Source organism: Impatiens glandulifera, chromosome 3, assembly GCF_907164915.1.
Source record: "Impatiens glandulifera chromosome 3, dImpGla2.1, whole genome shotgun sequence".
In the NCBI taxonomy this organism is placed as follows: Eukaryota; Viridiplantae; Streptophyta; class Magnoliopsida; order Ericales; family Balsaminaceae; genus Impatiens; species Impatiens glandulifera.
The window spans coordinates 22800494-22813752 of NC_061864.1; the positions used below are offsets into that span (position 1 = coordinate 22800494).

Genomic DNA, 13259 nt, shown 5'->3' on the forward strand with positions numbered 1-13259 from the left:
AAGGAAACTTATAACATCTAAATGGATCTTATTATATGATTGGATAATTGAATTTCTAGAACAAATGGAGGAAAGCTACAATTTTAACTGTAATGAATGAGCATCCCTAGGTGATATGTAAATAAGCTTAAATTAATATTAATTGATTAAGCTAGCTAGCATTGGCTGCTATTATCATAAAGTTGATTCTTCAATGATTTAAAATTCAAGGACTTATAACAATGAATTTTTTTTATTTAAGTTGTACTAATAAAACTTATTGTCACAAAATCATGCAATTATAATTAATTAAACCATCATTTGAGGGTTAGCATGTATTGTTAGATGAAGAAAATACTTTTTTTCATTTTAAATTCAATTGAGGGGATTGATTTAGAGGATTCTTGTTGTGAGATGGTCGAAGACACGGATTTCAATCCACTTGATTTGAAAAATGTGATTTTATGGATCATTGAAATATTGTTTAAAGTTTAGGATTGTTCATGTATTTTAGTACGTAACGATCATTTGATTCGTTAAATTTATCATATTTTGCTGGTAAAAATTGGAGAACCCAATATTGCTATATTAGAAATGAATTGGGGAAGATCTATAGCCATTGATGTCCCCATTAATTTTGCATTTGATTACTTATTGACTAGCTAGTAGTTGAACAGATTGTTGTGGAAGATGAATTCCCACTATCGAATCATGTTCCGTGTGTGAATGTTGTTCAAGAGACTCCTGACCAACATTAAGTTGTGTCAAACCGCATAAGGGAAGGGAGCATCTCTCTATTCAAAGCAACTTTGTAAATTTTGTGTAAGCATTGAACACACCAACCAAGAGATGACTCTCATGAGGCGTGTAATGACTTCGCAAAAGATGAATTCAAATTGCACTTCACTACTTCAGCAAATTTGGATGAGATGGGGGAGCATGCGCATCCTATTCATGGCATTGTCCCGAATCCCTCAAGTCATGAATTGAACATGGATGCATCATATAAAACAAATGTATAGCAAAGTTGGGGATGAGCTTGTCTAGATTGGAGAGATGGACATTCAATCATGGCAAAACTGTTAGTGTGTTCAATGACGTCTAGATTTGAGAAAAAACAAGAAAACTAAGTTGTTGGGTTAGTTAAGACTAACAAAGACAACATGCGAGGACATCGCTATTGCGGAAACCATTTGGGATACTATAATTGTGAGTTGGTCTATTGAAATCATTATTTTTTATGATTGTTTGATATATACTTTTATTTGTAATAATTTTGTCTTGATGAATTCCTTTTAGTATGATTTGCTTACTTTTTTTCTTGATATATGTAATAGTCATCATTTCAATCCTTGTTTCTTTATTTTGAACGTTGGAAGTTAGAATCCCATCTCTAATCTGACGGTCGTTACCCCACTTCAACTTAAGGCGTTTTAAGTATGAATTGAGTCTGTGACTTTTAGTCTCAGAACCATTATTTTCATTTGAGTTAAAGTAATCCTATTTTTAACCAGGATAAGAAATGACCTATAACTAATTATAGAAAACTTGAAAAACAAATTATGATAAGAAGAAGTTTAACATACGATGTGACCCTTCCATAAAGAACTGAATTTTTAAATATCCATGCATGTTTGTATGTGTAGGATTATCAAGGTTCTCAATAGTCTATCTTATCCTTAAGGCTTAACAATGGAATCCTCATCAGAAGTCTCAAGGGCCGACTTGTGAGGCCCTACCCAAAACATGTGGAGAAAAAACATGCATGTTCATCTCTTTAGGTCAACATTAAAGATGTGTAGCTCTTCAATCGTTTCCAATGGGTTGTGATGAAATTGTTTTAAAAAAATGATTAGCTAACATAGGTGATGGAGCTAGAAAAATCTTTAAATTCATTACAAATCACACATAACATACATTAAATGAAAAAAAGATTAGAGAGTAAATCCCCTATCCCACACAAAGGAAAGAAAAAGTATCCTAAATTAGAAGCAACCTACCTTCAATTCTAGGGTTTCCTCACATTATCAAAGTACTCAATGCTGGCTCAAAATCATCTACTTGCCCTCTTTCCGGTCCCCAAGCTTTTGTTGTTATGGCAACTTCTTCACCATCATAACTATAGATGATTACTGTTTGTTGAAGAAGAACTAAACCCCCAAAAATCAGTCCACGGAGAAGTTCCGGTACTTCCTCCACTTGCCCAATTAGCATTATTATATTGATGATGATCATTTCCTTGAAACCCTAAAAACTGCCTTGACAAATTCATTTCATGAAGATTATCTTCCATCTTCATTCCCAATGGAGTTATCCCATTAGTAGACATCTTGGGCATGGCCCGATTATCGCTTCCATAACCCAAATGTTCTATGTTGTTGCTGCTTCCGCCTTGAAATGGGAACACTCCAGCTCCTTGGCCTTCCAAACCGGCCATGGATGAGAATTGACAATGTTGATACCGCCATGGCTCAACTCCAAACGGCCCACCAAAAGGGAAATTGTTGATCATATCATTAGTAGCCAATAAAGGAGTTGAATTCATTCCACCGTAATTCAACCCTATATCTCCAGGGTTGAACTCACCGAGTTGACTCAATGGAGCCATGACCCTTAGCGGTTGGATTTCTGAGTTTAAAGCCAACAAGGTAGAAGCACTACCGATGGTCGGGCCACAAGAAGTAGTTGAAGTGCTTGATGAGCCACAGCCAGCAACTGGACCGGTTGTGGATGTGCCTGCGCCAGTGCTACTAGCACGAGACTTGGAGGATGAGCTGCCGGAGGACTTACTTCTTTTGTTCCTCCTGCAGCCACCTCCAACGGGCACGTTTCTTAGGGAACCACCCCTAGTCCAGTATCGCCTACACATCTTGCAGAAATGCCTAGGTTGGGTAAGATTGTAATTATTGAAGTAGCAAAACTTGGTGTTAGTGGACTCGCATCTAGGGCATTTGAGTGCGGTTTCGGGCATGGGTATGTTAGCCAACCTTGCCCGTTCCAGCATAGAACCTGGCCTGATGGAGCCTCCGGTTGTTGGTCCACTTCCGACATGTAACGAGGTTAGTTGTTGAGAGATTGGGGTAGTACTATTACCGGGTCCTGACTGAGGATTAGCCTAGAGAAAAAGACATAGTAAGGAAATTCAAAGATGTGAAGTATATTCAAATATATGAAAGTGCATGAGAATATTTAAGGAAGTCTTTTTTAGATCCGGATTGTTTAAGGAAGAAAGAACAAATTAGCTTTTATGGGTTGAGAAAGAAACCATGGATGAAAGCATCATATTCGTGTAGATGAGAATTGAAACCCTAATAATTAATTACCTGTTGCCAATTGGCTGGATCAAGATAGACTGGACTTGATGAATAAACCATATTGTTCTCTCTCTAGTTCTTGATCTTTCTTCTCTTTTGCAAAAGGTTGAGAGACTACGGTTCTTGAAAATATAGTGGTGAATCACATCAAGGCAAAGCAAAGCAAAGCAAGAGGGGGTTGCTGCAAAATAAGAGAGATAAAGTGAGAATGGGAATAAAATAAAAGAGGGAGCTTTATGATATTTATATGGGCACACATTAAGCTATTTGTTCTCACTCTTATCTATTTTTGTTTTATTGCTTTTTAGGGTTTCGATGATAATCTTCCTTAACCTTTAAGCTAGCTTCTTTGGTCATCCTCACTGGGACTGGCCGGAGCATGTCATGGTGTCTGCTTTTGCATGTTAACATTTAATATTTCTTTTTTTTTTAAATAATTTTAATTATTTCATGTTCTCGACCCAAAAAAGTTCATTATAAGAGCATCCCCATCCTTGTACCCATACATAGGTACAAATATGTGCTACACCACATCACAAATAAATTATACATCTCAATTTATACCTCTATTCTCCAACCATCTCAAGTACAATTGTGGTCCCACCATCCACATCATCTAATTCATACAATATTTTTTAATTCAATAATTCAAATAATCTTGTTTTATTTTTTATTATATTAATTTGTTTAAATTAATAAAACTAATATTTATAAATTATATTAAAAAATTTAAAAAAATTAATAATTTTTAAAAATAATTTAAGAAATTATCATCACAATAATACTTGAAAAAAATAAACTACTAAATCATATTTTATTAAATAAAAAATTAAATAAAACGGTTTATTTTTTAAATTTTTTAAATGTTTATTTTTTGTATAAAAAAGTGGGGGTGGGACCACTTTTTTTGATTTTTTCTCATTTGTACCCAGTAGCAAAACTTTGCTACTCAATTTTCTCTCTCCTGATTTGTACCCATCTCCCCATTAGTGTACCCAGGTACAAATTTTGTCCACATCAGATTTGTACTTACCGATGGGGATGCTCTAAACTATTTGGTGAATACCATTTTAGACAAAAATGTTAGTGGCTATCTCCATCGTCTTCCTGATTTCCATTTTGTGCATGACAAATTATTATATTATATATATAATGAGAGAGTGCATCTCCAGCAATGTAATTTGGCTTATTATAACCACTAACAACAAAAATCAGCAATGTAATTTGGCTTATTATAACCACTAACAACAAAAATTTAAGTGAGACTCATAATTAATATAATTTGACAAGATTTTTCTTCTTTTATTCTTTTCCCACTCAAAAGTGTGACTTTTAAAGTGTTAATTTTCTAAACTAAATATATATATATATGACTAGATTTAAACAAAAATTTAAAGGTTCATGAAGGGTTCGATTACATCTGAAATGAAATCGCTTTGAATGGAGGTGGTGACAATAACGGTAAAGTGTCATGATAGTTCTTCTTAATTCAAAACAAAAACAAGAATAATTCAAAACAAAAACAAGAAGACATTGTCTAAATAAAGTAAATTTGGTAATACTATTAAAAAGAACATATAATCTAACTATGGAGCTATATATATATAATCTAACTATGGAGCTATATTTTAGTCCTTCTCTCTACACCAATAAATTATTTAAGAAAAAAAAAAGTGATGTACGATGGTCGGTCAAGATGTATCCCGACCGAACGAACCTTTTCTCCCCGGCCCGTCTGTTCTGTTCCCTTCCCCACACTCTCACTGGTCTTTACTTTTGCATGGGGCTTTATTTATTTATATATATAATAATAATAATATATATATATACCCTTTTCAGTATATACAAATACAGAAAATAACTATTATTCGGACATGCCTAGAGATGCGGTCAAAAGCTATTATTGCATTACTTGTAAAATTTAAATCCACCCTTAGAAGTTTAGTGATATTTATTTTTATAGCCATTATTTCTCATGGTATAGTGTGGGTACTGAAGGACATATATATCTCAACTCCAGGATATCGTGTGAAGAATCAAAGTCATCATGCTTGTCGATAATAGGAAAAACACTTCGAGTGGATTCGGCAATAACTATGTTCAATCAATCATAGGGAGAGCATTTAAGTGAATCAATATATCCACTTCACATTAATTTATAGGCTAAAGAAGAATACAACGGTATTTCTCACTTGATTGTAAAACTAGTATATGTCGTTGTGAAACAATATTATTTTCCTTTTCTTCTTCAGTAAAGGGTTATTGTATAATTAAAATAAATTAGAGTCGTAAGAAAATTGTTCTTGAAAAAATCATAATTATTAAGCCAGCAAACAATTTGAAAAAATAGATGGTCATCAACTAGAAGAACTTATGACCACGTTTGGAAAGGTGATATAAGCTCGCCTTTGAAACCTCGATCGAAGAATGGAAACTTCGGACTGCTATTTTCGCATTTGTCATTTAGATTGTATGGATCCAACGTAATAGATGCATGTTTAATGAAGGTCATACATTCCCCCAGCCCTATCATTTGGAATAAAACGAGGTCTGCCATCACAAACCATTTACAAGTGGTTAATTACCCATGTAATATTTAATACGTCCAAATATTTGTTTTTTTACTAGTGGAAAATGTATCATTAGCTACGGTTTAAAAGGCATAATATCGTCGCTAATAAATATTAGCGCCAACAAACAAAGTCGTTGTCAGTCGTCGTTAAAAGACAATGGTTTTTATCAACAATGATAGACCAACGTTGATAAATAAAAATATCAATGACAGCGAATGAAGAATTCCTTCATTGATAATTAACAATTAATAGCGACGACGTTAATATTCTTCATTATCAACGTCGGCGTTTCCCTAACACCGACATTGATAATCCTTGCTCTCGAGTTTTTGGAACATTTCTGATTTTCTTATTAACGTCGGCATTCCCTTAACGTTGAAGCTAACGCCTACGTTGATAATCCTTGCTCTTAGGTTTTTGGCACATTTCTGATTCTCATATTAACGTCGACATTCTCCTAACGCCGATGCTAATATTGTTCACTATCAACGTCGGCGTTCCCCTAACGCCGACGCTGATCATCCTTGCTCTCGGGTTTTTGGCATTATTTTATTCTTATTAAACATGTTTTATATTTTGTTCAATTATTACCAAAAAAAGATCATTCATAAATAAAAAACAATTCTAAATTTCAATTAGAATCTCAAATCGTATGTCAATCAATACTAATCGGAGGGAGGAGGGGGCATCCTAGACATAAGTACCTGTATAGTCTCTTGTTGTGTGCGCATCTACACCTGAAAAGCGTCATTCTATGCGCGCATTTGCACCTTTAGAGGGTTCTGATGTGCACGCATTTGCACCTATATGTCCTTTCATGCAAGCATTTGCGCCTCTAAATGTGCGCGTATCTGCGTCATCTCGTCTCGCATGGTCTTATTCTCCTCAAGCAACGCTTCGGTCTGTTGATGTTGAGACACCCGTGAGTTGTTGACACTCGAAGAAGAACTTATCCGTTGTTATGCTCTGAAGTGCGTTGGACGTACTCCTGATCCCATCTCGGTCACCCTCCGGTGTCCCTATGGTTCTAAAGTAGTCTCAAACACACCAAACAGTGACATATCATGATTGTTTCCTAGTTGCTCGCGCATCATAAATTACAATCATTTACAATACTGTTAGTAAATTTAAACTTAGACATTCAAACTAAAATGATGGAAGGGATTAGAACTTACGAAGGCCTGCTGAACATGCGGAGAAGGCACGGGAGTTGGATCCTCGATGATCGCTCTTCTAGTATGCTTATGTAGGAAGAAGTCTGCATAATTAGGGGTGTGTACAATATCCCTCTCTTGTAAAAATAACATACATACCATCTGTTAGATATTATGAAAATTTAATACTCTTACTAAAACTTACCATTTGTTGCTCCACTTGTGAAAATGAACTGTTGCCGGTGTGGTGGGTGTATACCAATTTCGCTTTGTTGCATGTGTTGGTCATACTTTTTTTTTTGCAATTATAAGATATTTATATTTGTTAGTTAATAGTCGATGAAATATATAATGAATTAAAAATAACTATTATACCTTAAATTCAGTCGTGAAGTAGTGATGGTCAAGGAGATAATTCCAATTTTCGTAGTAGAAATCAGGAGGAGGGGTTATTCTAATTATCTATTCCGTCGCCATTATGTGGTTGGATATAGTCCCTCTTGTTCGTATATCTCCACATATCCCATGCTTTCTTCACACTTGGCATCACCCTATCTCTGAAAAATAACAACAGATTTTAGGATTATAAAAACTTCAAATTATAAGATAACACGTTAAAAAATATCAAACTCATGGAAATGGACCGCCATATATGGTCTAACTGGGCATGTGACAGATCATACTAATTTCTTAGACGATGTGGCACCACTGTGGGATTCTGGACAATGGTGCCAATATGCTGAGACCAGTAGTTGGCGTTATCGTAAGTGGGCTTTTCATCCACCTCTCTAAATTCTAAACGCATCTTTTGCCCAGTTGGTAGTTTCCCAAAACTCTGTTTTTATTCTTCCTTCGTCCTCTCCTCCTCGATGAAGACCTTGTAAAATAACAGTGAAACGAAATTTGTTAAAATTTATATAATCATTTAAATATCACGTATAAGCTGTAATTAACTACATGCAGTCTCAAGAACGAGGAATCTTCCTCCAGGGTGACAGACCCCTCGGGAATGGTGGAATCATCCAGTCCCTCAATGTCCAGAAGTGATTCCATATAGCTCATATGCTCATCATCTAAATGTCTCGATATGACTCGTCTTGTACCTCGTCCCTTAGGTGCCATGATATCTGCAAGAAAAATAAAGTTGAAATTTTAAAGAGGTCATCCTATTTGACACAAATAAAACATGTCTAGATGTTCGAATAACGAGGATTTATCTTTTTGACAATTTTCTATCAATGTTTATATGTCATATCCGTAGCGTAAAACACTTGTTGTGCTTGACTTTCCATTATAAACGGACCATGATTCTGAGTTCTCAATGTCATGTTCATATTAACACTTATAAACCCATATTTATCTACTTTTATACTACGGTCCTTGGAAAAAACATCAAACAATCTACACTTAAAAAGAATTACTCGGTTACCACCAAAATACTAAACTTCTATGACATATGTGAGTACTACGTAGTAATTTATCATTTCGGCCACATTGTTGTCAAGTACTAAGACACCACTATTTTGCGTGGTTAACCCTTCGTCATGCTTCTCGGTATTGAACTTATACCTGTTTATTTTACAGGAGTTATACATTTTAACATAAATTATTGGGCCACTCCCAAGAATCTTTCGACTCAAAGTTCAATCTAATTCATCATTCAATTGTTCCACCTTCGTCTTGAAAAAACTTATGTAAAGTTTATCGCGTTCAATATTAGAAAGATTGAGTGGCCTGTATCGGTCAACTCTTGCGTGAATTCGCTGCATATAATAAAATTTAATTGTAATTAGTTAATTACAAAATTCACACTTAGTCATTAATCAACTTATCAACTCTTATTTGTAATATTGTTCGACTTCGAGATAATTTTTCAAATGTATACCTAAGAACACTCTCAATCACCCAATTTGTATGTGTAAAGTGTTTCAATCGATAATTCTTCCATTGTCAGGAATATAGAAAGTGTTGAAATTGTTTGTATTGAAGTGTATATTGACTCGTGATCTTCTAAATATCGAGCACATAAACTCATACTCTCGTGCAAAAGCTAACTCTCACTGATTGACCTTTCAAAAAAGTTTTTATTCTTAATGTATTTTTTTAAGGTACCCATATATTGTTCAATTGGATACATCCATCGATACTGGACAGTCCCCCTAGCAAAGCCTCAAAGGTACTTAAGTTACAGGCAAATTTACCATTATATCAAAGAATGAAGGTGGAACTATCTTTTCCAATTTACAAAGGGTCAAAATAATGTCATTCTATAACTCTTTCAATTCATCTCGATTTAAGGATTTTTGACACAACAATCAGAAAAACCTAAAAAAAAGTGCACTAGAGCATCACACACATCATCCGGAAGTAAATAATGTGTGACAAGTGGAATTAAATACTATAATTGGATGTGATAATCGTGACTCTTCAATCCAGAAATTTTCTTATGAATTACGTTTACACACCCTCCAATATTGGAGCAGAACCCTTCTGTCATTTTTACAGCTTTAAGAAACATACATAATTGTTTCTTCTGATCTAAGAAAAGTGTGTATGGGGCTGCTAGACATTGAAGAATACCATCGACCTCAACGGAATGCAATAAATGCTTTATGTTCAATAATTCCAAATCTTTACGAGTTTTGAGTCCATCATTCATTTTTTCTTTAAAATCCATTATAGTGTCCAACACGCTATCACAAATTTTTATCTCAATATGTATCACATTTAAATTATTCATCAATAACAATGTTTTCCAGTATGGTAGTTCGAAAAATATGTTGAGTTTATTCCAATTATCACCCTGAGATTCATGAGAAATATTTCTTTTTTTGGGACTGTATTTAGTCAAACAAATGTCTTTCAAATCTCTTGTCTGCATTAATATTTTTGTTCCAGACAAAAGATCAAGTGTCGATCTTAACTGTGTATTACCATCAAAAGAGAATCTCTTTCCCTGTGCCAACGATGAGTAGGTGGAAGAAAACATTGATGACTCATGTAACACTCTTTCTGGAAGTGTACCAATCTCAGCGAAGTTGTATTCTTATTACAACATGGACATTCAAGTTTAGCCATCGTACTTCATCCGAATAAATTTGTCTATGCCAGAAAATCATTAATTGTCCATAACATAGTTGCTCGCATATTGAAATATTCTGTACAGCTCGCGTCGTAAGTCATCACACCGGTATGCCACAACTCTTTTAACTCGACAATGGATGGAAAAACACGTCAATCGAATCCCCAAGACTTTTTGGCTTGAGGATTAACATGGAAATAATGAACTTATTTTTAGGAAAAAAGCTCACTTAGACGTACGTACTTGTACAACTAGCTCACTTAAACGTATGTACTAATAAAATTTCATTTATGACTATAAAAAATTGACTCATTTAGTCTCTTTTAGTAAACCATTGTTAATTTTTATTTTTTAATTTATATATTTATTAAGAGTAATGATAGAGAACGCGAATTTGGGGCCGCGAATGTCCCGGGAAAATAGAATATTTTATTTAAACACGGAATATTCTCTCTCCACTCTTATTAATTAATTTCTCTCTCTACCCTCTTTTATAAATTAATTAATTTATCTTTCTTTCTCTTTCACTAATCAATTAATTTATCTCATTAATTTATTTAAACCTTAAACTCTAAACCTTAAACTTTAAACTCTAAATCATAAACTCTCTATTAAGGTTATTTATCTCACTAATTAATTTATTTAAACCCTAAACTCTAAACCATAAGCCCTATACTCTAAACTCTAAACCCTAATTAATATCTCTATTAATCTATTATCTCTATTAATCTATTAAGATTAGTTTAGTTGAATTATGAATTTATCAAAGAAATGAGTGAAAAAATTAATTTATTAATAATTAATCACCAATTGTGGAGAGAAAATAATTAACGTGAGAATAGAAATATTAGATAAACATTTATAAATAATAAAACTAAAAAAAATATTAATAAGTCATTACAAAATAATAATGAGAAAAAGAAAAAAAGAGGGCATAAATAATAATAAATAAAAAATATTTGATAAATAAAGGAATTGAAAAGTCATAAAAATATAAAAAAATAAAAGAGATAAATTAATAATTCAATTAAACAATGATATTAATTAGGGTTTATGATTTAGAGTTTAGAATTTAGGGTTTAAAATTTAGGGTTTAGAATTTAGAATTTAGAGATTAAAGTTTAGTAAAAAAATAAATTAATTAATATATACAAGTAAAGTGTTGAGTTATTTTAGCAGTTAAATGAGAGATAATAAATATAAAAAAATTAGTGAAATAATTAATCGTGATAATAGGATAAATTAATCGGTAGAAGTAGAAAAATAATAATTAATAAAAGGAGAAAGAATATTCTTTATTTAAAAGAATATTCTATTTTCGCGGACATTCGCGGCCCCAATTCGTGTTCCCTATCATTACTCATTTATTAATTAAATATTAATATATTTTCTCTCTCATTATTTTTCATTAAACCAGGTAAATTATTTCATTCTTCAATTTTTTATTAGTTTCTCTTTTTTATTTAATTTTTCAGTTTTTATTTTTAATAATTCTTATATTCTCATTTTTTTTAAAAAAAATTAGCAACTTATTTATGAATTTTATGTTTTACTATAATATTTTTTTTGAATGATTTCTTTTGTATTTAATTTAAGAAAAATGATAGAGAGCGCGACTTGAGACAGCAACTGGAAGCGCGATGCCTACGTGGTGTGCCTATGTGGGTTGACAGGTAGAATATTCTCTCTCCTTTTATTAATTATTTTCTCTTTCATATTATTAATAATTAGTTACTGGAGAGAAAATAATTAATAGTGAGAATAGAAATATTAGATAAACATTTATTTATAAGTAATAAAACTTAAAAAATATTAATAAGTCAATATAAAAAAAATAATAAAAAAAAGAAAAAAGAGGCCATAAAAAATATTTGATAAATAAATGAATTGAAAATTCATAAAAATAAAAGAGATAAATTCATAATTCAACTAATCATTGATATTAATTAGGGTTTAGGATTTAGAATTTAATATTTAGGTTTTAGAGTTTAGGATTTAGGGTTTAAGGTTTATGGTTTAGAATTTATTTAAACATATTATTAAAATATTTAATGTGAGAATTTGTTGAAATTATTGATTTATTTTAACCGTTAAACTAAACGAGAGATATCAAATAAATGAGTAAAATAATAATCGTGAGAATATGGATAAATGAGATAAATTAATTTGTAGAGATAGAGAGAGAAATTATTTAATAAGAGGAGAGAGAAATTAAATAATAAAAAGAGAGATAAAATAATTAATAAAAAGAGAATATTCTACCTGTCAACCCACGTAGACATCGGGCTCCCAGTCTCAGAGTCGCCCTCTCTATCATTCCTCTTAATTTAATATGAACAAAAATAAAATTTATAAATTTTTATTCATAATTTATAATAATGGTAAGGAACATTGTTTTGTCTAATATTTGATTATTACTCATTTAGTGTTTTATGAATGAATTGCTATTATTATCCAAATATTAATTAATTTATTTTTGTATTGAATAATTTTTACTGTTGAAATTATAAGTCATTATTATATTTGGGACCAAACAATTTTAAAATAATTAATAATCAATGTTAATATAAGAAAAAAACATAAAAAAGAAGAAAAAATATAAAGTTAAAATAATTAAATATATATATATATATATATATATATATATAATTAAAATAATCAATAATAAATATTCATATAAAAATTATAAAAAAGATAAAAAAAAATAAAGGGTCCATTTATTAATGAAAAAGAATGAAAGAGAAAATATATTAATATTTAATTAATAAATATATAAATTAAAAAATAAAAATTAACCATGATTTATTAAAAGAGGCTAAGTGAGCTAATTTTTTATAGTACATATGTTTAAATAAACTTTTATTAGTACATACGTCTGAATGAGCTAGTTGTATAAGTACATACTTCTAAGTGAGCTTTTTTCTTATTTTTATCCATACAAATTGTATGAGAGATGTTGTAAGGGATAATAATAACAGGTCAAATGCTATAAGAAGTTTTTTCATTTGCAAAGGGTTGGAACCCGTCACTTGATAGAGAAAGTCTTACATTCCGAGGATCGAAGTAGAAATCTTTAAATTTTTCATCGAATGACATCCATGTCATTGAATTAGCTGGATTCCTTAGGATTTCATCATCAACATTAATATTATCTTTA

At 31.7% G+C, this 13259-nt stretch overlaps 1 protein-coding gene across 1 annotated transcript; it reads right to left on the bottom strand.

The window, feature by feature from the left end:
- Positions 1-1850: 1850 nt before the first annotated feature.
- LOC124931984 (dof zinc finger protein DOF5.1-like) lies at positions 1851-3490 on the bottom strand. The gene is made up of 2 exons (XM_047472577.1): positions 3303-3490; positions 1851-3094 (listed from the first exon to the last, which is right to left on the bottom strand). Exons 1-2 carry the CDS (start codon positions 3351-3353, stop codon positions 2099-2101), a joined length of 1047 nt encoding a protein of 348 aa, XP_047328533.1. The 5' UTR covers positions 3354-3490; the 3' UTR covers positions 1851-2098.
- Positions 3491-13259: the final 9769 nt, after the last annotated feature.